General features: G+C 49.4%; 2 protein-coding genes across 4 annotated transcripts in view; one reads left to right on the top strand and one right to left on the bottom strand.

Moving 5' to 3' along the window:
• Positions 1-5,840: 5,840 nt before the first annotated feature.
• On the bottom strand, positions 5,841-6,153 carry EFCAB14 (EF-hand calcium binding domain 14; the record flags this gene model as incomplete). Its single annotated transcript, XM_073593937.1, is given in 1 exon segment — positions 5,841-6,153. A coding segment is annotated over 1 exon segment (258 nt), but the record flags the coding sequence as incomplete, so codon positions are not given.
• A 10,418-nt stretch (positions 6,154-16,571) lies between these two features.
• LOC141103875 (cytochrome P450 4B1-like) overlaps positions 16,572-27,227 on the top strand; it is a 35,194-nt gene continuing 24,538 nt past the window's right edge. Inside the window, exons 1-3 of one of the 3 annotated variants that reach the window (XM_073593930.1) lie at positions 16,572-16,788; positions 20,574-20,718; positions 23,623-23,667. In XM_073593930.1, the coding sequence (XP_073450031.1) occupies positions 16,618-16,788; positions 20,574-20,718; positions 23,623-23,667 (361 nt within the window). In that variant the 5' untranslated portion in view covers positions 16,572-16,617. The remainder of the gene's footprint in view (positions 16,789-20,573; positions 20,719-23,622; positions 23,668-27,227) is intronic. The other 2 variants (XM_073593931.1, XM_073593932.1) reach the window with 2 other exon arrangements.

Genomic DNA, 27,227 nt, shown 5'->3' with positions numbered 1-27,227 from the left:
GGACAATGTCACCTCCGGGGTCACTCCTCGGACAATGTCACCTCCGGGGTACACTCCTCGGACAATGTCACCTCCGGGGTCACTCCTCGGACAATGTCACCTCCGCTGTCACATCACTCGGACAATGTCACCTCCGCTGTCACTCCTCGGACAATGTCACCTCCGGGGTCACGCTGTCACTCCTCGGACAATGTCACCTCCGCTGTCACTCCTCGGACAATGTCACCTCCGCTGTCACTCCTCGGACAATGTCACCTCCGCGGTCACTCCTCGGACAATGTCACCACCGGGGTCACTCCTCGGACAATGTCACCTCCGGGTCACTCCTCGGACAATGTCACCTCCGGGGTCACTCCTCGGACAATGTCACCTCCGCTGTCACTCCTCGGACAATGTCACCTCCGCTGTCACTCCTCGGACAATGTCACCCTCCGCTGTCACTCCTCGGACAATGTCACCTCCGCTGTCACTCCTCGGGCAATGTCACCACCGGGGTCACCGCTGTCACTCCTCGGACAATGTCACCTCCGCTGTCAATCCTCGGACAATGTCACCTCCGGGGTCACCGCTGTCACTCCTCGGACAATGTCACCTCCGAGGTCACTCCTCGGACAATGTCACCTCTGCTGTCACTCCTCGGACAATGTCACCACCGCTGTCACTCCTCGGACAATGTCACCTCCGAGGTCACTCTCGGACAATGTCACCACCGCTGTCACTCCTCGACAATGTCACCACCGCTGTCACTCCTCGGACAATGTCACCACCGCTGTCACTCCTCGGACAATGTCACCACCGCTGTCACTCCTCGGACATTGTCACCACCGCTGTCACTCCTCGGACAATGTCACCACGCTGTCACTCCTCGGACAATGTCACCACCGCTGTCACTCCTCGGACAATGTCACCTCCAATGTCACTCCTCGGACAGTGTCACCTCCAATGTCACTCCTCGGACAGTTGTCACCTCCGGGTCACCGCTGTCACTCCTCGGACAATGTCACCACCGCTGTCACTCCTCGGACAATGTCACCTCCGAGGTCACTCCTCGGACAATGTCACCACCGCTGTCACTCCTCGGACAATGTCACCACCGCTGTCACTCCTCGGACAATGTCACCACCGCTGTCACTCCTCGGACAATGTCACCTCCAATGTCACTCCTCGGACAATGTCACCTCCAATGTCACTCCTCGGACAATGTCACCACCGCTGTCACTCCTCGGACAATGTCCACCTCCAATGTCACTCCTCGACAATGTCACCTCCAATGTCACTCCTCGGACAATGTCACTTCCGCTGTCACTCCTCGGACAATGTCACCTCCGCTGTCACTCCTCGGATAATGTCACCTCCGCTGTCACTCCTCGGACAGTGTCACCTCCGGGGTCTCCGCTGTCACCCCTCGGACAGTGTCACCTCCGGGGTCACCGCTGTCACTCCTCGGACAGTGTCACCTCCGGGGTCACCGCTGTCACTCCTCGGACAGTGTCACCTCCGGGGTCACCGCTGTCACTCCTCGGACAGTGTCACCTCCGGGGTCACCGCTGTCACTCCTCGGACAGTGTCACCTCCGGGGTCACCGCTGTCACTCCTCGGACAGTGTCACCTCCGGGGTCACCGCTGTCACTCCTCGGACAGTGTGTAGCTGAGGATGCAGCTGATCAGCACGCTCTGTGCTTGGCGGGTGTAACCGACATAAAGAGGACCTGTCGCTGCCCCAATGACATCACACTGGCTTGTTAGGCTCCTTAAAACGGCCATGAAGTTAAAAAATAAAAATAATACATTTTCCGATCTTTGGAAGACCCTCATTTTCTAACGAATTTTGGGAAAAATTAGAAGTTGGACTATAAAATGTATTTATATGTTTATTTATGGATTTGTGATGATGTAGTGGTGTAAGGGGAGAAAGGGATTTGGAGGAAGGGGGAGGGGAATTGGGTGAGAATGTGTTATGATGGGGCTGATGAGATGATTTTATGTGTATTTTGTATATTGAAAATTAATAAAAATATAATAAATAAAATTAAAAAATTTGGATGGTTTGAAATTGATCGATTTGAATTCTGTGTGAAGAACAGCTGGTTGTTAAAGGGAAACAAGTCAGTTTGTTTTATTCCTTTAGAAGACCAAAAACAGGGGGGCGAGACAAACCATTTCCCACTGACGGGGGGCTCACAATGGGCCAAACCATTTCCCACTGACGGGGGCTCACAATGGGCCAAACCATTTCCCACTGACGGGGGGGCTCACAATGGGCCAAACCATTTCCCACTGACGGGGGGGCTCACAATGGGCCAAACCATTTCCACTGACGGGGGGGCTCACAATGGGACAAACCATTTCCCACTGACGGGGGGGCTCACAATGGGCCAAACCATTTCCCACTGACGGGGGGCTCACAATGGGACAAACCATTTCCCACTGACGGGGGCTCACAATGGGACAAACCATTTCCCACTGACGGGGGGGCTCACAATGGGCCAAACCATTTCCCACTGACGGGGGGCTCACAATGGGACAAACCATTTTCACAATGATAAGCTTATATTGATGTAAAATTTTTGACGCTGCCTCTGACCCAAGAACACCATCCCACACCGTCATACATGGAGGTGAAACATTATACTTTGGGGTGTTTTTCTGCTAAGGGGACAGGACAACTTCACCGCATCAAAGGGACAATGGACGGGGCCATGTACCATCATATCTTGGGTGAGACCTCCTTCCCTCAGCCAGGACACTGAAGATGGGTCGTGGATGAGTATTCCAGCATGACAATGACCCAAAACACACGGCCAAGGCAACAAAGGAGTGGCTCAAGAAGGACATGAAGGTCCTGGAGTGGCCTAGCCAGTCTCCAGACCTTAATCCCATAGAAAATATGTGGAGGGAGCTGAAGGTTCGAGTTATCAAACATCAGCCTGGAAACCTTCATGACTTGGAGAGGATCTGCAAAGAGGGCAAAACCCCTCTGAGATGTGTGCAAACCTGGAGGCCAACTCCAAGAAACGTTCTGACCTCTGTGATCACCAACAAGGGTTTCTCCACCAACTACTAGGGCTGCTGAAATTAATCGCAGCATCGATGCATCGCGATTCGGGTGTCCCGATGCGGCATCGATGCATGCGACCCTAAAAATCGATGTCTGGCCCCGCCCCCTCCCGGTAGAGCGCTCCGTGCATAAAGTTGTTTTTAGTGTGTGTATATTCCAGTCATGTGATTCTCAGCCGCGCCTCTCTCCTCTCAGTCTCTCCTGGTGTCAGCTCCGCCCACTGACTGGAGCTAACAGGTCAGAAGAGAGGCGGGCGGGGCTGACATCAGGAGAGACGTGAGAGGAGGGAGGCGCGGCTGAGAGTCACATGACCGGAATATACACACACTAATAACAACTTTATGCACGGAGCGCTCTACCGGGAGAATTCACTGACCTGAGATGTGACAACCGGCGGAACACCGGCCGCACGAATGGAGATCGGGGGGAGATGGTGAGCAGGCAGATCGCCCTGCTCATTACAGGCTGCCACTGCAGAGCAGCATGTAAGTACAGAGGGGAGGGGGGGCGCCTTCATCACACCACAACTCTGCATTATTGTCCGCAGTCTGTGACCATCTCCTGTGCCATGTCCGCAGTGTCTGACCATCTCCTGTGCCATGTCCGCAGTGTCTGATCATCTCCTGTGCCATGTCCCCAGTGTCTGATTATCTCCTGTAGCATGTCTGCAGTCTCTGATCTTCTCCTGTAGCATGTCTGCAGTCTCTGATCATCTCCTGTAGCATGTCTGTCTGCAGTCTCTGATCATCTCCTGTAGCATGTCTGTCTGCAGTCTCTGATCATCTCCTGTAGCATGTCTGTCTGCAGTCTCTGATCATCTCCTGTAGCATGTCCGCAGGCTCTGATCATCTCCTGTAGCATGTCTGTCTGCAGGCTCTGATCATCTCCTGTAGCATGTCCGCAGTCTCTGATCATCTCCTGTAGCATGTCCGCAGTCTCTGATCATCTCCTGTAGCATGTCTGTCTGCAGTCTCTGATCATCTCCTGTAGCATGTCTGTCTGCAGTCTCTGATCATCTCCTGTAGCATGTCTGTCTGCAGTCTCTGATCATCTCCTGTAGCATGTCTGTCTGCAGTCTCTGATCATCTCCTGTAGCATGTCTGTCTGCAGTCTCTGATCATCTCCTGTAGCATGTCTGTCTGCAGTCTCTGATCATCTCCTGTAGCATGTCCGCAGGCTCTGACCATCTCCTTTAGTATTTTGGAAGAGAGCCTGGAGCTCCTCTGCTGTCTCTTTTTTTTCTTAAGAACAGATAGAATAAAAAAAATGGAGTTCTCCTGACTACTTTAATTTTTTTTGATGAAAACCATGAGCACCTGCGGACTTGCGCTGTAATCGTGATGCATCGCGGAATCGAATCGAATCGAATCGAATCGTTGACTTGATAATCGTAATCGAATCGAATCGTGAGGCCAGTGAAGATGCGCAGCCCTACCAACTACTAAGTCATGTTTTGCTTGGGGATCAAATAATTATTTTACTCATTAAAATGCAAATCAATTTATAACTTTTTTGAAATGCGTTTTTCTGGATATTTTTGTTATTCTGTCTCTCACTGTTATAATAAACCGACCAATAAAATTATAGACGGATCATTTCTTTCTCAGTGGGGCAAACGTACAAAATCAGCAGGGGGTCAAATACTTTTCCCCCCCTCATTGTACAGGAGTGTAGTCAGGTATGTGGGAGGAGGAGGAGTAGTGTGGGGGGGGGGGGGGGAATTATGAAGGGAGAAAGGTAGTAATAATGGGGGGTTATTTCTGATGGAGGAAGGGTAGTAACAAAGGGGGAGGGGTAATTATGATGTAGGAGGAATAGAAATGAAGGGGGAGGGGTAGTAATGATGGAGGAGTAATTATGAAGTGGGAGGGGTAATTGTGAAGAGAGGAGGGGCAGTTGTGAAGGGAGTAATTATGAAGAGGGGAGGAGTAATTATGAAGGGGGGAGGGGTGATTATGAAGGGGGGAGGGGTGATTATGAAGGGGGAGGGGTGATTATGAAGGGGGTGGGGTGATTATGAAGGGGGTGGGGTGATTATGAAGGGGGGTGGGGTGATTATGAAGGGGGGTGGGGTGATTATGAAGGGGGGAGGGGTGATTATGAAGGGGGAGGGGTGATTATGAAGGGGGTGGGGTGATTATGAAGGGGGGTGGGGTGATTATGAAGGGGGGTGGGGTGATTATGAAGGGGGGAGGGGTGATTATGAAGGGGGTGGGGTAATTATGAAGGGGGAGGGGTGATTATGAAGGGGGTGGGGTAATTATGAAGGGGGAGGGGTAATTATGAAGGGGGAGGGGTGATTATGAAGGGGGAGGGGTGATTATGAAGGGGGTGGGGTAATTATGAAGGGGGAGGGGTAATTATGAAGGGGGGAGGGGTAGTAATGAAGGGGGGAGGGGTGATTATGAAGGGGGGAGGGGTAGTAATGAAGGGGGAGGGGTGATTATGAAGGGGGTGGGGTAATTATGAAGGGGGGAGGGGTAATTATGAAGGGGGGAGGGGTAATTATGAAGGGGAGGGGTAATTATGAAGGGGGGAGGGGTAGTAATGAAGGGGGGAGGGGTAGTAATGAAGGGGGGAGGGGTAGTAATGAAGGGGGGAGGGGTAATTATGAAGGGGGGAGGGGTAATTATGAAGGGGGGGAGGGGTAATAATGAAGGGGAGGGGTAATTATGAAGGGGGGAGGGGTAGTAATGAAGGGGGGAGGGGTAGTAATGAAGGGGGGAGGAGGTAATTATGAAGGGGGGAGGGGTAGTAATGAAGGGGGAGGGGCAGGCACTGACCTCCCGCAGCGGCCCGGTCTCTCGGTGACGCTCCCGTAGTCCTCCGTGTCGGTGTCGCTCTCGGAGTCGGGAGCGCGCAGTAGTGGGTGGTGTCCCCCTCCCCCCTTCTTCTTGCCGTCCCCGGACAGACCGATCAGAGCGTTGAGCTCCTTCCTCTTCTTCATCTTCTTATGGGGGGTGGAGGGGGGAGGGGGCCCGGCGGACAGAGCACCGGAGCCCATCGCATTCCGCCTGCCGGATCCCCGGCTGTCACTCATCTGTGCCCGCCCCCCAAGCCCTCCCGCTACCCTATTGGACTCCCACCCGCCTCCTTCTCCCCGCCCCTCGCCCTATTGGATGTTTGGATGTCACTCATCTTTCCCCGCCCCCAAACTTCCGCCTGCTGTTGCCGCCCCTTCCAGGCTTTTACATCCGTCTTCAGTGACTCCGCCCTCCTGGGGCGTGGCCGCCACCTACAAACTTTCCTTCTCCTGAATCTCCGCCTACTTACCTCCTTTGTTCTGAGACACCGGCCAGTCAGGAGGGACCTAAACAATGACTCCGCCCATCGCTATCCCGGATGATCAAATATGTTACTCCGCCCACATAGTCCATAGATTGAAAGATCCCAGAACAAGAGATCATTCTACTGTCCCCTCCCCCTCCAGAGTGCACCGGGCAGTGATGTGATGTGACTGGCCTTCTATAATGCCGTCCCTGTCTATGAGTTCCACAATAATCAGTGTCAGGAGTCAGGACCTCAGACCGGGGTCATTAAAAGTCCTCCGACCTGAAAGGTTTTACATTATATATCCCTGTATATTGCGGTCGTTCAGGTGATTATCTAATAGTTTCTTGAAGCTATCAATGCTCCCCGCTGAGACCACCGCCTGTGGAAGGGAATTCCACATCCTTGCCGCTCTTACAGTAAAGAACCCTCTACGTAGTTTAAGGTTAAACCTCTTTTCTTCTAATTGTAATGAGTGGCCACGAGTCTTATTAAACTCTCTTCTGCGAAAAAGTTTTATCCCTATTGTGGGGTCACCAGTCCGGTATTTATATATTGAAATCATATCCCCTCTCAAGCGTCTCTTCTCCAGAGAGAATAAGTTCAGTGCTCGCAACCTTTCCTCATAACTAAGATCCTCCAGACCCTTTATTAGCTTTGTTACCCTTCTTTGTACTCACTCCATTTCCAGTACATCCTTCCTGAGGACTGGTGCCCAGAACTGGACAGCATACTCCAGGTGCGGCCGGACCAGAGTCTTGTAGAGCGGGAGAATTATCGTTTTATCTCTGGAGTTGATCCCCTTTTTAATGCCAATATTCTGTTTGCTTTATTAGCAGCAGCTTGGCATTGCATGCCATTGCTGAGCCTATCATCTACTAGGACCCCCAGGTCCTTTTCCATCCTAGATTCCCCAGAGGTTCTCCCCCCAGTGTATAGATTGCATTCATATTTTTGCCACCCTAATGCATTATTTTACATTTTTCTACATTGAACCTCATTTGCCATGTAGTCGCCCCTCCCCCATTAATTTGTTCAGGTCTTTTTGCAAGATTTCCACATCCTGCGGAGAAGTTATTGCCCTGCTTAGCTTAGTATCGTCTGCAAATACAGAGATTGAACTGTTTATCCCATCCTCCAGATCGTTTATGAACAAATTAAATAGGATTGGTCCCAGCACAGAACCCTGGAGAACCCCACTACCCACCCCTGACCATTCCCAGTACTCCCCATTTATCACCACCCTCTGAACTCGCCCTTGTAGCTAGTTTTTAATCCATGTACTCACCCTATGGTCCATGCCAACGCACCTTATTTTGTACAGTAAACGTTTATGGGGAACTGTGTCAAATGCTTTTGCAAAATCCAGATATACCACGTCTACGGGCCTTCCTTTATCTAGATGGCAACTCACCTCCTCATAGAAGGTTAATAGATTGGTTTGGCAAGAACGATTCTTCATGAATCCATGCTGATTACTGCTAATGATACCGTTCTTATTACTAAAATCTTGTATATAGTCCCTTATCATCCCCTCCAAGAGTTTACATACTATTGATGTTAGGCTAACTGGTCTGTAATTCCCAGGGATGTATTTTGGGCCCTTTTTAAATATTGGTGCTACATTGGCTTTTCTCCAATCAGCTGGTACCATTCCAGTCAATAGACTGTCTGTAAAAATTAGGAACAACGGTCTGGCAATCACCTGACTGAGTTCCCTAAGTACCCTCGGATGCAAGCCATCTGGTCCCGGTGATTTATTAATGTTAAGTTTCTCAAGTCTAATTTTAATTCCGTCCTCTGTTAACCATGGAGGTGCTTCCTGTGTTGTGTCATGAGGATAAACACTGCAGTTTTGGTTACTGAAGCCCCCCCATTCCCTCGTGAAGACTGAGGAGAAGAATAAATTCAATACCTTTGCCATCTCCCCATCCTTTGTAACCAGATGTCCTTCCTCATTCTTTATGGGGCCAATATGGTCTGTCCTCCCTTTTTTAATGTTTACATACTTAAAGAATTTCTTGGGATTTTTTTTGCTCTCCTCCGCTATGTGTCTTTCATGTTCTATCTTAGCCGTCCTAATTGCACCCTTACATTTCCTGTTGCATTCTTTATAAATTCTGAATGCTGAGGATGATCCCTCAACCTTGTATTTTTTGAAGGCCTTCTCCTTTGCTTTTATATGCATTTTTACATTGGAGTTAAGCCATCCAGGATTTTTGTTGGCTCTTTTAAATTTATTACCCAATGGGATACATTGGCTAATGCCCTTATTTAATATGCTCTTAAAGCAAACCCATCTCTCCTCCGTATTCTTTGTTCCTAATATTTTATCCCAATTTATGCCTTTTAGCAAGGTTTGTAGTTTAGGGAAGTTGGCTCTTTTGAAATTCAGTGTCTTTGTGTTCCCTTCATGTTTCCTATTTGTGTGATTTATACTGAAACGAATTGACCTGTGATCTCTGTTACCTAAATTGCCCCGTATTTCCACATCTGTGATCAGGTCTGTATTGTTGGTAATCAGTAGATCTAGTAATGTTTTATTTCTAGTTGGTGCATCTACCATCTGACCCATAAAATTGTCCTGCAAGACATTAAGGAACTGGCGAGCCTTAAATGAATGCGCGGTTCCCTCCGCCCAGTCTATGTCTGGATAATTAAAATCCCCCATTATGATAACACTTCCCATCCTTGCTGCTAATCCAATTTGTTATAGGAGGTCCGTCTCCACTTCCTCCCTCAGGTTAGGGGGCCTATAGCATACTCCCAGTATTATTTTCCCCTTAGCTTCATCCCTTTGGAGCTCTACCCATAAAGATTCCACCTCCTCCCTAGCTCCCTCAGTGATGTCATCTCTCACATTCACTTGTACATTATTCTTGATATATAGACATACCCCTCCCCCTTTTTTACCCTCGCTATCCTTGCGGTATAGGGTATACCCTTGAATGTTTGCCAGCCAATCATGAGAGCTGTTGAACCAGGTCTCTGAAATTCCCACAAAATCCAAATCCTCCTTGTACAACAGTATCTCTAGTTCACCCATCTTGTCCGCCATGCTCCTGGCATTAGTGAACATGCCACATAGTTTAGACCGGTCGCATATTGTCTTCGTATTGGGTGTTTCAAGATTGCAACTAGGACTTGCTACTATACTCACCTTGTGTTTTTGTACTTTGGTTAACCTACCACTAATGCCCCCAATACTACCCTCTGGAATATCTTCCGCGCTGGCTATCACTGTCTCTGGACCCTCCCCCCCATCGCCTAGTTTAAAAACCCTTCTAACTTTTTGGCCATCTTCATTCCCAGCAGATCTGCACCCTCCTCATTTAGGTGCAGTCCATCCCTTCTATAGTACCGGTTACCGACTGAGAAGTCGGCCCAGTCCTCCAGGAACCCAAACCCCTCCTTACTACACCAGCTCTTCAGCCACTTGTTTACTTCCCTAATCTCCCTCTGCCTCTCTGGTGTGGCTCGATGTACCGGTAGTATTCCTGAGAATACTACCTTGGAGGTCCTTTTCCTCAATTTAGCACCTAAGTCCCTAAAATCGTTCTTTAGGACACTCCATCTGCTAACGTGCACCATGACAGCCGGGTCTTCCCCAGCCCCTCCCAGTAATCTGTCCACAAGATCCGTGATGTGCCGAACCCGAGCGCCCGGTAGACAACATACTGTTCGGCGCTTCAGGTCTTGGTTACAGATTGCCCTCTCTGTCCTTCTAAGAATTGAGTCCCCTACCACCACTGTAGTCCCACTGTCCGCCACCGGGTGTCCCCATCCCAGGAATGACATTCCCACCGAATGCCGGCTACTGGGAGGATATTTATCCCTTCACTAGTATTCAACACTGCCCAGTGCTCTCCCTGTCACCTCTGACCCCTTCACCTCTGACCCCGTCACCTCTGACCTCTGCTCTTCTCATCCTGGTCCTGATCCTGCTCCCAACACTGAGCCTGAGTCCTGACCGTGACCCTGATCTCGGCCCTGTATCGGCTCCTGTGACCTCTAATCCTGATCCAGACACTAAAGCTTCTCTTGACCCTAGTCTTGTGACCCCTGATCCCACTCCTGACCCTTCTCCTGATCCTGTTCCTGACCCTGATCTCAGCCCTGGTCCTGATCCTGTGACCTCTGATCCCCCTGCCTTCTCTTGACCCTAGTCCTGTGATCTCTGATCCCGCTCCTGACCTCTGATCCCCCTGCCTTCTCCTGACCCTGCTCCTGTGATCTCTGATCCCATTCCTGTGACCTCTGATCCCGGTCCTTCTGATCTCGCTCCTGTGACCTCTGATCCCGATCCTTCTCCTGATCCCGCTCCTGTGACCTCTGATTCCACTCCTGATCCTGGCCCTGGTCCTGTGACCTCTGATCTCACTCCTGACCCTTCTCCTGATCCCGCTCCTGTGACCTCTGATTCCACTCCTGATCCTGGCCCTGGTCCTGTGACCTGATCTCACTCCTGACCCTTCTCCTGATTCCGCTCCTGTGACCTGATATCACTCCTCACCCTTCTCCTGTGACCTCTGATCCCGATCCTTCTCCTGACCCGGCTCCTGTGATTTCTGATCCCGCTCCTGTGACCTCTGATCCCGATCCTTCTCCTGATCCCGTTCCTGTGACCTCTGATTCCACTCCTGATCCTAGCCCTGGTCCTGTGACCTCTGATCTCACTCCTGACCCTTCTCCTGATCCCGATCCTTCTCCTGACCCGGCTCCTGTGATTTCTGATCCCGCTCCTGTGACCTGATCTCACTCCTGACCCTTCTCCTGATCCCGCTCCTGTGACCTCTGATTCCACTCCTGATCCTGGCCCTGGCCTTTGACCTCTGATCCTACAAGCAATAATCTCCTGCGCTCCGGTGTTTCGCTAGACACAGATGGTGTGGTCTATTCTTAGATAAAAGGCAAATTCTATGGTCTTGCAGCCCTCTTCAGAACAATGGGGGTTCATACAACTAAAGAAAAAATGAAAAAAGGAGAGGGCGCACCGACCTAGTGCATTACCAAAACAAAGATTTATTAAAAGTATAAAAACAAAGATACTACTCACAAGCGAGCATTAAAAACAGGCTTTTCTTAACGGTAGCAGCTGTATCCTTCGCTGCCTGATGACGAGAGGTAGACGATGGCACCCCACACGGCTGAATGGCTGACGCGTTTCAGGGGCGCACCCCTTTCCTCAGAGCCTTGGCGGTCTGCGGTTCCTCTGTCCCGTGTGCCCTAATATACACATCCATATGACCACGCCCCAAATGACCACTGCCCTAATAGGCCACACCCATCCATAGGATCTAGCTTCCAATACAGGGGCAGTACTTACTTCCCTCTCTATGTCACTATATAACAGTGCCACCACTTACAGGGCTGCCAACAGGGCAAGCAGTTTGCCACATAGATCATACTTTCACAAATCAACATGTAAGAGTACAATGGAGCCACATCAGTATTCCAGCATAGAATATGCATGCCCCAATACAGCTGATGTAAATATCCTCGGCAATACATTATCCGATCCCCCAAGAACATAAAGCTAATAACTGAACCTACCCTTGTGCCTCACACTCTAAGGCTCTGTACAAGAGTGGGATTGCTGCCATCCATTTTGTCCCTTGGGTCCCTCGTTGTGCCACAATAAGGACGAGGATGAATGAGCATAGGAGCAGCATCTCGACAGAAAAAGATAAATCATTTTTTCTTTAGTTGTATGAACCCCCATTGTTCTGAAGAGGGCTGCAAGACCATAGAATTTGCCTTTTATCTAAGAATAGACCACACCATCTGCGTCTAGCGAAACACCGGAGCGCAGGAGATTATTGCTTGTAGGATCAGAGGTCACAGGACCAGGGCCAGGATCAGGAGTGGAATCAGAGGTCACAGGAGCGGGATCAGGAGAAGGGTTAAGGAGTGAGACAGGTCACAGGAGCGGGATCAGAAATCACAGGAGCCGGGTCAGGAGAAGGATCGGATCAGAGGTCACAGGATCAGGAGAAGGGTGAGGAGTGATATCAGGTCACAGGAGCGGGATCAGGAGAAGGGTCAGGAGTGAGATCAGAGGTCACCGGACCAGGGCCAGGATCAGGAGTGGAATCAGAGGTTACAGAGCCTTAGAGTGTGAGGCACAAGGGTAGGTTCAGTTATTAGCTTTATGTTCTTGGGGATCGGATAATGTATTGCCGAGGATATTTACATCAGCTGTATTGGGGCCAGCATATTCTATGCTGGAATACTGATGTGGCTCCATTGTACTCTTACATGTTGATTTGTGGATGCATAATCTATGTGGCAAACTGCTTGCCCTGTTGGCAGCCCTGTAAGTGGTGGCACTGTTATATAGTGACATAGAGAGGGAAGTAAGTACTGCCCCTGTATTGGAAGCTAGATCCTAAGGATGGGTGTGGCCTATTAGGGCAGTGGTCATTTGGGGCGTGGTCATATGGATGTGTATATTAGGACACACGGGACAGAGGAGCCGCAGACCGCCTAGGCTCTGGGGAAAGGGGTGCGCCCCTGAAACGCGTCAGCCGTTCAGCCGTGTGGGGTGCCATCGTCTACCTCTCATCATCAGGCAGCGAAGGATACAGCTGCTACCGTTAAGAAAAGCCTGTTTTTAATGCTCGCTTGTGAGTAGTATCTTTGTTTTTATACTTTTAATAAATCTTTGTTTTGGTAATGCACTAGGTCGGTGCACCCTCTCCTTTTTTCATTTTTACCTCTGATCCTACTCCTGACCCTTCTCCTGTGACCTCTGATCCCACTCATGATCCTAGCCCTGGTACTGTGACCTCTGATCTCACTCCTGACCCTTCTCCTGATCCCGCTCCTGTGACCTCTGATTCCACTCCTGATCCTGGCCCTGGTCCTGTGACCTCTGATCTCACTCCCGACCCTTCTCCTGATCCCGCTCCTGTGACCTCTGATCCCGATCCTTCTCCTGACCCTGCTCCTGTGATTTCTGATCTTGCTCCTGTGACCTGATCTAACTCCTGACCCTTCTCCTGATCCCGCTCCTGTGATCTCTGATTCCACTCCTGATCCTGGCCCTGGTCCTGTGACCTCTGATCCCACTCCTGACCCTTCTCTTGATCCTGCTCCTGTGACCTCTGATCCCGATCCTTCTCCTGACCCTGCTCCTGTGATTTCTAAAACCCGCTCCTGTGACCTGATCTAACTCCTGACCCTTCTGATCCTGCTCCTGTGATATCTGATTCCACTCCTGATCCTGGCCCTGCTCCTGTGACCTCTGATCCCACTCCTGATCCCGATCTCACTCCTGACCCTGCTTCTGCGACCTCTGATCCTGCTCCTTCTCTTGATCCTCATTCCCAAGTCCCGCTACAAATCAGAAGGAGAACGAAGATGGAACGCTCTGCCTGCCAACATCCGCATGGAAGAAAATCATTGGGCTTTCAGAAAAAAACTCAAGACCCATCTCTTCTAAGAAACAAGACTAACAGCACGGATCAAGCGCCTTGAGGCGATTCAGTTCGCATTTGCAGCGCTATACAAATCTTTCATTCATTCATCCAGACCCTGATGCTTCTGACCCTGGTCCTGTGACCTCTGATCCAGCTCCTGACCCCAATCCCGCTCCCGACCCGGTTCCTTTGACCTCTGATCCCAGTCCTGGCCCTGATCCTTCTGATCCCGCTCCTGAACCTGATCCCGATTCTGGTCCTCATCCTGTTCCTTTGACCTCAGATCCCGCTCCTGACCCTTCTCCTGATCCTGCTCCTGTGACGTCTAATTCCACTCCTGACCCTGGCCCTAGTCCTGTCACCTCTGATCCATATTCTATCTATCTATCTATCTATCTATCTATCTATCTATCTATCTATCTATCTATCTATCTATCTATCTATCTATCTATCTATCTATCTATCTCAGTGGTGGGAATCTAGGATGGAAAAGGACCTGGGGGTCCTAGTAGATGACAGGCTCAGCAATGGCATGCAATGCCAAGCTGCTACTAACAAAGAAAACAGAATATTGGCATACATTAAAAAGGGGATCAACTCCAGAGATAGAACGATAATTCTCCTGCTCTACAAGACTCTGGTCCGGCTGCACCTGGAGTATGCTGTCCAGTTCTGGGCATCAGTCCTCAGGAAGGATGTGCTGGAAATGGAGCGAGTACAAAGAAGGGCAACAAAGCTAATAAAGGGTCTGGAGGATCTTAGTTATGAGGAAAGGTTGCGAGCACTGAACTTATTCTCTCTGGAGAAGAGACGTTTGAGAGGGGATATGATTTCAATGTATAAATACCGGACTGGTGACCCCACAATAGGGAGAAAACTTTTTTTGTGGAAGGGAGTTTAACAAGACATGCGGCCACTCATTAAAATTAGAAGAAAAGAGGTTTAACCTTAAACTACGTAGAGCTTTCTTTACTGTAAAAGCGCCAAGGATGTGGAATTCCCTTCCAGAGGCGGTGGTCTCACCAGGGGGCATTGATAGTTTCAAAAAACGATTAGATAAGCACCTGAACGACCACAACATACAGGGATATACAATGTAATACTGACATATAACCATACACATAGGTTGTACTTGATGAACTTGTGTCTTTCTTCAACCTCACCTACTATGTAACTATCTATCAATCTATTTGTGTCAGTCACCTGCTGGTGGCATTGTGGTCCTCAGACCTAAAAGGTGTAGTCCCAGTGTCCACCACCGGGTGTCTTCATCCCAGTAATTACCGTAATTAGTCCCCATTGAATGCCGGCTGCTGGGAGGGTACTTCCCTAGTATTCCCCAGTCCTCAGTGTTTTCCCTGTGTGTCCATGTGCTCTACCCTGTGACCTCTGATCCTGCTCTTGACCTTGTTTCTTCTCCTGACCCCAATCCTGTGAGCTCTGTTCCCGCTCCTGACCCTGTGGCCTCTGATCCTGCTCCTTCTCCTGACCCCAATCCTGTGACCTCTGATCCCGCTTCTTCTCCTCACCCCAATCCTGTGACCTCTGATCCCACGCCTGACCCTGCTCCTGTGACCTCGGATCCCGCTCCTGATCCATGCTGTGCTGAGGTCAGGTGATCGGTGTGCTGCGGTCGTGTGATGAGTGTGCTGCGATCGTGTGATGGATGTGCTGCGATCGTGTGATGGATGTGCTGCGATCGTGTGATGGATGTGCTGCGGTTGTGTGATGAGTGTGCTGCGGTCGTGTGATGAGTGTGCTGCGGTCGTGTGATGAGTGTGCTGCGGTCGTGTGATGAGTGTGCTGCAGTCAGGTGATGGGTTTGCTGCGGCCAGGTGATGGGTGTGCTGCGGTCAGGTAATGAGTGTGCTGTGGTCTTGTGATGGATGTGCTGTGGTCTTGTGATGGATGTGCTGTGGTCTTGTGATGAGTGTGCTGTGGTCAGGTGATAGGTGTGCTGCAGTCAGGTGATGGGTGTGCTGCGGTCATGTGATGGGTGTGCTGCGGTCATGTGATGGGTGTGCTGCGGTCATGTGATGGGTGTGCTGCGGTCAGATGATGGGTGTGCTGCGGTCAGATGATGGGTGTGCTGCGGTCAGCTGATGGGTGTGCTTCGGTCAGGGATGGGTGTGCTGCGGTCCGGGGATGGGTGTGCTGCGGTCCGGGGATGGGTGTGCTGCGGTCAGGGGGTGGGTGTGCTGCGGTCATGTGATGGGTGTGCTGCGGTCAGGGATGGGTGTACTTTGGTCAGGGGATGGGTGTGCTTTGGTCAGGGGATGGGTGTGCTTTGGTCAGGGGATGGGTGTGCTGCGGTCATGTGATGGGTGTGCTGCGGTCATGTGATGGGTGTGCTGCAGTCAGGTGATGGGTGTGCTGCGGTCATGTGATGGGTGTGCTGCGGTCATGTGATGGGTGTGCTGCGGTCAGGTGATGGGTGTGCTGCGGTCAGTGTCAGTAAGATCTCAGCCATGGCATGTGATCATGTGACAGGTAGAAGGCCTTTATAACAGAGATCTCTCCGGGGAGAACAGTGGGGACTGGCAGGAAAATTCCATCCATACCATTGTAAAGGTAGATTGGGAGTTCTGCGTCACTGTTCTCTGCCCTCTGTACACCAATCATCCGCCAGACAATGGAGTAGAATTACAGCCCCCCCATTGCTGGTCCTCTGCTCCCCATCCATGCTGCTGGAACTCTCAGGTCTCCGAATCCCTGAGATCTGATTGGTGGTATGGTAAGTGCCAGGGCTGGGGGTTTCCGCCATTGGAAAGTCTCTGTAATTGCAAAGTGTGATCACCAGGGGGCATTGCTGTGATTTATATCCAGATGTGACGTATTATTTATATCTGATCATAGCAGACAGCTGTCATGGAGTTCTCTGTGGATCTTCTGCGTCTCTTCCATCTCACTTCTCTCTTCTGTCTGACAGTACTGATAGTCAAGGTCCTCCAGGTGTTCCAGAGGAGGAGGAGACTGCTGAGTGCCCTGGAGGTTTTTCCGGGACCCCCAACCCACTGGCTGTATGGACACAGCAATAAGGTAGGCTGTGTGTCACTATATACATGGGGGTGCTATAGAGTATTCTATACTACTATCCTATCCTGTACTCATCTGTATGGACACACCCAGGAGGTAAGCTAAGTGTCGCTATAGAGTAAACTATACTACTGTACTGATACTGTCCAATGCTTTACATAGTACAGGGGTCAGTGGTGGGTAATGTACATAATGCAGGGGTCAGTGGTGGGTAATGTACATAGTACTGGGGTCAGTGGTGGGTAATGTACATAATGCAGGGGTCAGTGGTGGGTAATGTACATAATGCAGGGGTCAGTGGTGGGTAATGTACATAATGCAGGGGTCAGTGGTGGGTAATGTACATAATGCAGGGGTCAGTGGTGGGTAATGTACACAGTACTGGGGTCAGTGGTGGGTAATGTACATAATGCAGGGGTCAGTGGTGGGTAATGTACATAGTGCAGGGGTCAGTGGTGGGTAATGTACATTGTACAGGGGTCAGTGGTGGGTAATGTACATTGTACAGGGGTCAGTGGTGGGTAATGTACACAGTACAGGGGTCAGTGGTGGGTAATGTACATAGTGCAGTGGTCAGTGGTGGGTAATTTACACAGTACAGGGGTCAGTGGTGGGTAATGTACATAGTGCAGGGGTCAGTGGTGGGTAATGTACATTGTACAGAGGTCAGTGGTGGGTATTGTACATAGTACTGGGGTCAGTGGTGGGTAATGTACATAGTACTGGGGTCAGTGGTGGGTAATGCACATAGTGCAGGGATCAGTGGTGGGTAATGTACACAGTACAGGGGTCAGTGGTGGGTAATGTACATTGTACAGGGGTCAGTGGTGGGTAATGTACATAGTACTGGGGTCAGTGGTGGGTAATGTACATAGTACTGGGGTCAGTGGTGGGTAATGTACATAGTGCAGGGGTCAGTGGTGGGTAATGCGCATAGTGCAGGGATCAGTAGTGGGTAATGTGCACAGTGCAGGGGTCAGTGGTGGGTAATGTGCATAGTGCAGGGGTCAGTGGTGGGTAATGTACATAGTGCAGGGGTCAGTGGTGGGTAATGTACATAGTGCAGGGGTCAGTGGTGGTAATGTACTTAGTGCAGGGGTCAGTGGTGGGTAATGTACATAGTACTGGGGTCAGTGGTGGGTAATGTACATAATGCAGGGGTCAGTGGTGGGTAATGTACATAATGCAGGGGTCAGTGGTGGGTAATGTACACAGTACTGGGGTCAGTGGTGGGTAATGTACATAATGCAGGGGTCAGTGGTGGGTAATGTACATAATGCAGGGGTCAGTGGTGGGTAATGTACATTGTACAGGGGTCAGTGGTGGGTAATGTACATAGTACTGGGGTCAGTGGTGGGTAATGTACATAATGCAGGGGTCAGTGGTGGGTAATGTACATTGTACAGGGGTCAGTGGTGGGTAATGTACATAGTACTGGGGTCAGTGGTGGGTAATGTACACAGTACAGGGGTCAGTGGTGGGTAATGTACATAGTGCAGGGGTCAGTGGTGGGTAATGTACATAGTGCAGGGGTCAGTGGTGGGTAATGTACATTGTACAGGGGTCAGTGGTGGGTAATGTACATAGTACTGGGGTCAGTGGTGGGTAATGTACATAGTACTGGGGTCAGTGGTGGGTAATGCACATAGTGCAGGGATGAGTGGTGGGTAATGTACACAGTACAGGGGTCAGTGGTGGGTAATGTACATAGTGCAGGGGTCAGTGGTGGGTAATGTACATTGTACAGGGGTCAGTGGTGGGTAATGTACATAGTACTGGGGTCAGTGGTGGGTAATGTACATAGTACTGGGGTCAGTGGTGGGTAATGTACATAGTACTGGGGTCAGTGGTGGGTAATGTACATAGTACTGGGGTCAGTAGTGGGTAATGCACATAGTGCAGGGGTCAGTGGTGGGAAATGTACATTGTACAGGGGTCAGTGGTGGGTAATGTACATTGTACAGGGGTCAGTGGTGGGTAATGTACATAGTGCAGGGGTCAGTGGTGGGTAATGTACATAGTACTGGGGTCAGTGGTGGGTAATGTACATAGTGCAGGGGTCAGTGGTGGGTAATGCGCATAGTGCAGGAAACAGTGGTGGGTAATGTGCATAGTGCAGGGGTCAGTGGTGGGTAATGTGCATAGTGCAGGGGTCAGTGGTGGGTAATGTGCATAGTGCAGGGGTCAGTGGTGGTAATGTACTTAGTGCAGGGGTCAGTGGTGGTAATGTACTTAGTGCAGGGGTCAGTGGTGGGTAATGTACATAGTGCAGGGGTCAGTGGTGGGTAATGTACATAGTGCAGGGGTCAGTGGTGGGTAATGTACATAGTGCAGGGATTAGTGTTGGGTAATGTACATAGCGCAGGGGTCAGTGGTGGTAATGTACATAGTGCAGGGGTCAGAGGTGGGTAATGTACACAGTACAGGGGTCAGTGGTGGTAATGTACACAGTGCAGGGGTCAGTGGTGTGTAATGTACATAGTGCAGGGGTCACAATAATACACAGCCCAGCACCGCCTGTGGTTCATTTCACCACCACCCTATACATAGCACAGCAATGCCACCCATGTACACACACATTGCACGCAACATGCACAATCAAACACTTACCTCTCTGGTGGTATCTTCAGTTCCCTGTGTCTTCGCTCTGCCTGGGGGTGGCATTGATGTTTATTTCTACCCTGAGGGTAGCTCACCCCCTCTCATTTTAATTTGCTCATGCACAGTTCCTCCTCTTCCAGCAGTCGGTAAAAAAAGGGGTGCAGCATACATGGCTCAGAGAAGTGACATCACACTGGGCTTGGTTTACATCCGGAATAGAATGTCCAGAGATGGATCAATTCCTGTAATCAACCAAAATCCGGAGCTAAATTCCTGTATTGCCCGGTCAGTTCCAGAAACTTCATAAGTATGGAGATTGGTCACACCATGTAGTCCCCTCCTCCATGTTGGCTGGTGTCATGCCTGTATACAGCATATTCTATCCACCTATCATGACAGTGCAAGGCCCTGCCACTGTGTAAGTATAGGGAAAAGCAACACGGAGCGCACTAGTGCGGAGTGTGGGGCTCCCGTGTCTCTGAATGGAGAAAAGTGGACATTCTGTTTTCTCCAGGTTTTGTAAGGAGGTGGGTAATGTAGTGAAGGGGTCCTGGATCTGGGTCTGGAGCTTGAAGGCTTCAGAGTGTCTTGGGTGGGATGAAGCCTTCATCCAGTGTCCGGGTCTTACTGGAGATTTGCAGGTGTGCTCACTCATTATAAGCAGGGAGTTGGCCATAACTGAGGGCCCCATCAGGAGATGGCTGTGTGCTCCTCTTAGGAGGAGCAGTAGGTGCACTCCGATTAGGAGAGTTGATCCACTCTAGAGACTGCACTTCATGTTGGAGAAATTCCTTCCCCACAGGGCTGAGAAAGTCAGGACAGCTGGGCAAGTCTGGAAGAGGTGACCAGGGGACAGAGGGAGTCTGTGAGTCTCATAGAAAAGAGAGAGCCTGGGGTGTTAGGAGAGGCCAGGAGTAGGCCTGTGCGGCAGGACCTGCAATCCTACAGGGCTGAGCGAGGCAGGAGAGTTCAGAGAGCCGAGGCTAAGGGGCCAGAGCAGCAATGCTGCTGAAAAGAGAGCCAGGTGGCTTTGCATTTTCTGTTGACTGTTTTCCTGTTAGAAGCTGACACCACAGACTGGATGACCCACTAAGAAACCCAAAACCACCAAGCTCAACATCCTCACATCACTCTGTCTGTCTGTTTGTCTATCTATCTATCTGATTATCTCTGCCCCTCCCCCACAGTTCCTTCATGATCGGAGTCTCCTGCAGAGGATGATAGAATGGTCTCTTCAGTTCCCATACGCCACCCCGATCTGGTTTGGGAATTTGGTTGTGTATCTGAACATCACTCATCCGGAGTACGCCCGCACCTTACTCAACCGGACAGGTAATAAAGGATAATCTATATGAAGTGGTATATGTGGTGGGGGGGAGGGGTGTGAATAGGTTATATACTCCAGAGGGGTGGGGAAGGGTGACCTACTCCAGTATAGGGGGGGGAGGGGTGAATAGGTGACATACTCCGAGGGTGGGGGAAGGGATAGGTGTCATATGTGAGAGATGACATCATTAGGGGGGCTAGGGAGGAGGTGGAATCCTTAAAGGTAGAGCTACAAAGGGATGAAGCTAAGGGGAAAATAATACTGGGAGTATGCTATAGGCCCCCTAACCTGAGGGAGGAGGGGGAGACGGATCTCCTATCACAATTTGGATTAGCAGCAAGGATGGGAAGTGTTATCAGAATGGGCGATTTTAATTATTCAGGCATAAACTGGGCGGAGGGAACCGCGCATTCGTCTAAGGCTCGCCAGTTCCTAAATGTCTTGAAGGACAATTTTATGGGTCAGATGGTAGGTGCACTAACTAGAAATAAAGCATTACTGGATCTACTGATTACCAACAATACAGACCTGATCACGGAGGTGGAAATACGGGGCAATTTAGGTAACAGCGATCACAGGTCAATTGGCTTCAGTATAAATCACACAAATAGGAAACATAAAGGGAATACAAAGACACTGAATTTCAAAAGAGCCAACTTCCCTAAACTACAAACCTTGCTAGAAGGCATAAATTGGGATAAAATCTTAGGAACAAAGAACACAGAGGGGAGATGGGTTTGCTTTAAGAGCATATTAAATAAGGGCATTAGCCAATGTATCCCATTGGGTAATAAATTTAAAAGAGCAAACAAAAGTCCTGAATGGCTTAACTCCAATGTAAAAATGCATATAAAAGCAAAGGAGAAGGCCTTCAAAAAATACAAGGTTGAGGGATCATCATCAGCATTCAGACTTTATAAAGAATGCAACAAGACATGTAAGGGTGTAATAAGGACAGCTAAGATAGAACATGAAATACACATAGCGGAGGAAAGCAAAAAAAATCCCAAGAAATTCTTTAAGTATGTAAACAGTAAAAAAGGGAGGAAAGACCATATTGGCCCCATAAAGAATGAGGAAGGACATCTGGTTACAAAGGATGGGGAGATGGCAAAGGTTTTGAATTTATTCTTCTCCTCAGTCTTGTGAATCGGGGGGCTTCAGTAACCAAAACTGCAGTGTTTATCCTCATGACACATCACAGGAAGCACCTCCATGGTTTTAAATTAAAATTAGACTTGAGAAACTTAACATTAATAAATCACCGGGACCAGATGGCTTGCACCCGAGGGTACTTAGGGAACTCAGTCAGGTAATTGCAAGACCATTGTTCCTAATTTTTACTGACAGTCTACTGACTGGAATGGTACCAGCTGATTGGAGAAAAGTCAATGTAGCACCAATATTTAAAAAGGGCTCAAAATACATCTCTGGGAATAACAGACCAGTTAGCCCTAACATCAATAGTATGTAAACTCTTGGAGGGGATGATAAGGGACTATATACAAGATTTTAGTAATGAGAACGGTATCATTAGCAGTAATCAGCATGGATTCATGAAGAATCGTTCTTGCCAAACCAATCTATTAACCTTCTATGAGGAGGTGAGTTGCCATCTAGATAAAGGAAGGCCCATAGATGTGGAGTATCTGGATTTTGCAAAAGCATTTGACACAGTTCCCCATAAACGTTTACTGTGCAAAATAAGGTGAGTACATGGATTGAAAACTGGCTACAAGGGAGAGTTCAGAGGGTGGTGATAAATGGGGAGTACTCGGAATGGTCAGGGGTGGGTAGTGGGGTCCCCCAGTGTTCTGTGCTGGGACCAATCCTATTTAATTTGTTCATAAACGACCTGGAGGATGGGATAAACAGTTCAATCTCTGTATTTGCGGACGATACTAAGCTAAGCAGGGCAATAACTTCTCCGCAGGATGTGGAAACCTTGCAAAAAGATCTGAACAAATTAATGGGGTGAGCAACTACATGGCAAATGAGGTTCAATGTAGAAAAATGTAAAATAATGCATTTAGGTGGCAAAAATATGAATGCAATTTATACACTTGGGGGAGAATCTCTGGGGGAATCTAGGATGGAAAAGGACCTGGGGGTCCTAGTAGATGATAGGCTCAACAATGGCAGGCAATGACAAGGTGTTGCTAACAAAGCAAACAGAATATTGGCATTAAAAAGGGGGTTCAACTCCAGAGATAAAACGATAATTCTCCCGCTCTACGAGACTCTGGTCCGGCCGCACCTGGAGTATGCTGTCCAGTTCTGAGCACCAGTCGTCAGGAAGGATGTACTGGAAATTGAGCGAGTACAAAGAAGGGCAACAAAGCTAATAAAGGGTCTGGAGGATATTAGTTGTGAGGAAAGGTTGCGAGCACTGAACTTATTCTCTCTGGAGAAGAGACGCTTGAGAGGGGATATGTTTTCAATATACAAATACCGTACTGGTGAGCCCACAATAGGGATAAAACTTTTTTCGCGGAAGGGAGTTAAACAAGACTTGTGGCCACTTATTAAAATTAGAAGAAAAGAGGTTTAACCTTAAATTACGTAGAGGGTTCTTTACTGTAAGAGCGGCAAAGATGTGGAATTCCCTTCCACAGGCGGTGGTCTTAGCGGGGGGCATCAATAGTTTCAAGAAACTATTAGATAAACACCTGAAGGACCACAACATACAGGGATATACAATGTAATACTGACATAATCACACACATAGGTTGGACTTGATGGACTTGTGTCTTTTTTCGACCTCTCCTACTATGTTACTGTGTATATACAGTGTAGGGGGAAGGAAAGAAGAGGTGACATACTTCAGGGACTTGGGGGTCAGCACTGGGGACTTCAGTTCCATCACCAAATCTTCCTACATGAGACATAGATTGTTCTCTGTATTCCAGATCCCAAGGACAACATGATCTATCAATATTTCATTCCTTGGATTGGTAAGTGGACTTCTATGTTTCCTGCAATGGTCTTTGTAGACACATTCCTTTCAAGGCCACTTCACCCTTAGTAGACATGCCCCTTTCCTGACCTGCTACCGCTTAGTGGACAAGCCTCTTTCCAGACTGTTATCCCCTTTTATGTACCCACCTTCTAGGCCACCTCCCCCTTAGTAGACAAACTCCCCTTTTCCAAAGGCCACCTTCCTATAGCATACACACCCCTTTCCTAGGCTTCCTCCCCATAGTAAAAATGCTCCTTTCCAAAGGCACCTCCCCTGAGAGGACACACACCTCTTTCCAGGCCTCTCCTCTGTAGTAGACACACCCCTTTCCAGGCCCTTTCTCCTGGTAATAGGCAGAGACTGTCCTCTATGCTCTCCCAGATGATGAATGTAGATGAAATTTATGGTGGAGATGGAAACCTTTGTTAGGAATGATGTTGAATTCTTCAATCCTTGGGCCTCGCCCTGATCACACAACTTCAATATTGTTTACTGACATTCACAGCATACGTCTTCCCTGAGCCGTCCATTAACAAGACACATCTTCCCTCAGCAGTCCATTCAGAGGACATGTCTTTCCTGAGTCGTCCATTAAGAAGACATATCTTCCCTCACCTGTCCATTCAGAGGACACGTCTTTCCTGAGCTGTCCATTCAGAGGACTCGTCTTTCCTGAGCTGTCCATTCAGAGGACTCGTCTTTCCTGAGCCGTCCATTCAGAGGACTCGTCTTTCCGGAGCTGTCCATTCAGAGGACACGTCTTTCCTGAGCCGTCCATTCAGAGGACACGTCTTTCCTGAGCCGTCCATTCAGAGGACACGTCTTTCCTGAGCCGTCCATTCAGAGGACACGTCTTTCCTGAGCCGTCCATTTAGAGGACACGTATTTCCTGAGCCGTCCATTCAGAGGACACGTCTTTCCTGAGCCGTCCATTCAGAGGACACGTCTTTCCCGAGCCGTCCATTCAGAGGACGCGTCTTCTCGAGCCGTCCATTCAGGGGACGCATGTTCCCTGAGCCGTCCATTCAGAGGACGCGTGTTCCCCTTGCCATCCATTCAGAGGATGCGCATTCCCCTTGCCGTTCATTCAGAGGACGCGTGTTCCCTTTGCCGTCCATTCAGAGGATGCGTGTTCCCCTTGCCGTCCATTCAGAGGATGCGTGTTCCCCGAGCCGTCCATTCAGAGAACGTGTTCCCCGAGCCGTCCATTCAGAGGACGCGTGTTTCCCGAGCCATCCATTTAGAAGACGCGTGTTTCCCGAGCCATCCATTCAGAGGACGTGTTCCCCGAGCCGTCCATTCAGAGGACGCGTGTTTCCCGAGCCATCCATTTAGAAGACGCGTGTTTCCCGAGCCATCCATTCAGAGGACGCGTCTTCCCCGAGCCGTCCATTCAGAGGACGCATCTTCCCTGAGCTGTCCATTCAGAGGACGCATCTTCCCCGAGCTGTCCATTCAGAGGACGCATCTTCCCCGAGCCGTCCATTCAGAGGACGCATCTTCCCCGAGCTGTCCATTCAGAGGACGCATCTTCCCCGAGCCGTCCATTCAGAGAACGCATCTTCCCCGAGCTGTCCATTCAGAGGACGCGTCTTACCTGAGCCGTCCGTTCAGAGGATGTCCAGTCATGTGGAATCTTCTTCCCCGGCTGTTGAAAAATGTTTTCCATCTGACAAATCCAGAGAGAAAGTTGGCTATACACACAGAGAAGGTGGATGGAGGAACTCCCCCACCGGACAGCGACACCCGCCTTTGTACGAATACACCGATCAGCAGCTGCAGCCAATTGCAGGATGCTGACCATCTTCTCATTAGACATGATCCAAGAGAGCTTGGATTTTGTGGCCGCGATATCAACCACCAAACACTTCCAGGCCTTTGCCACAATTTTGCAGCTAAAATTACGAGTGTCTGTGAGTGTCTAGTGATGTCATCTGTAGGCGTGTTCATAAGAACCGAGCACCCAATCTTTTGGATATTGATCGTGGTGACCGACCAGAGCAGGAATTCTTCTCTGATTTTGGGACAAATCCACCAAGTATAAAGCATAGTGCCCACATCCTCTGAATTTTCGAGGGGAGGTCTCAGGATACTATTGGCAAGTTTAGTGGGTACCAATGAGAGAGGACTTATTTGGCTTTCACACATTCATACCTCTGTGTATCCTGGTGGTCCAGGAGTGACCTTCATTTTCTTCAATCTCCGAACTTATGTCTGCTTCCAGGGCAGGTATGTGGGGGCAGCTTGGTAAAGATTGCCCAGAGTCTCCAATATAATATTGAAATACCAGCCCACTGAGTCATTGCCCACATACATTGATTTTCAAAGACTGTTCTCCTGGTAATCTCGGCCGTTTCTAGTATAGAGAAAATTAAAAATTTGTCCTATACAGAACGTTTCAGAGAAGGGGTATTCTGAGGGTTTGGAGGAAGTAATCTGGGTGTAAAATGCCCTGTGGTCAAGGAAGTGACTGGTGCAGTATAGCCTCTTATCTATTCGCTAACTGATATTACTGGGGGGTGGTAGCCAGGTGGGAATGCTGGGTCGCTGAATGATGGGGCCACTGGAGTATGTGCAGATTTAAGAGCCATCGATTTACGAAAGGTGTCCCACCACCTGCTTTCTGAAGGTCTAATGATCGCAGCGTTCCCCTCCTATGTCCTCCACCATCCCATTTGGATCTCAATAGAGAAAGGAGGCCAATTGTCCTTCTAATCTTGTCTGATGCCTGCCTATGAGGGACAAATCCCACCTGCCAATGTAGATGTAGGGATCTATTGCAAAATGATTCATAGAAATGGTGTGTAATTGGCGACATGACTTGAGGCCTTGTTGGGTTGGGAGATCATGTAAATGTGGGTCTTGTTAGAGATCGTGTCCCGAGCAAGCCCTTCCGAAGCATGGTAAAGAATTTCTACTAAATGAAAGGTAAATAGCAGCAGTCGCCCTTAGGAGGGGTGTCGGTATTTACTTTTCTTTTGGATACACAGGGTATATGTTTGCTCCCCTTTTCCTCTAAACTTCTTGAAACCAAACTCCTTGGTTTACAACCAACTGAGTGACCACCTCATTAAGAATAACCTTCTTGATCCCCTTCAATCTGGATTTCGCCATCAACACTCCACAGGAACTGCTCTTTTAAAACTCACAAATGACCTACTAACTGCAAAAACCAACGGACACTATTCTGTACTCCTACTTCTGGACCTTTCAGCTGCCTTTGACACGGTTGACCACCCCCTCCTCAAAAAAAAACGTTACTCCCTCGGTCTCCGTGACTGTGCTCTTCAGTGGCTCTCATCCTACCTATCCCAACGCACATTCAGTGTCACTTACAATTCTACTTCCTCCTCTCCTCTTCCCTTCTCCGTCGGGGTCCCCCAAGGTTCTGTTCTTGGACCTCTTTTATTTTCAATCTACACCTCTTCCCTGGGTCAGTTGATAGCCTCTCACGGCTTTCAATACAATTTCTACGCTGACGACAAACAAATCTATCTCTCCACCCCTCAACTCACTCCATCAGTCTCCTCACGGATCACTAACTTACTAACCAAC

This window comes from Aquarana catesbeiana, linkage group LG07 (genome assembly GCF_042186555.1).
Source record: "Aquarana catesbeiana isolate 2022-GZ linkage group LG07, ASM4218655v1, whole genome shotgun sequence".
NCBI classification, from domain to species: Eukaryota; Metazoa; Chordata; class Amphibia; order Anura; family Ranidae; genus Aquarana; species Aquarana catesbeiana.
The sequence above is the reverse complement of the archived record's forward strand: the minus strand, read 5'-3'. Positions and strand labels throughout refer to the sequence as shown.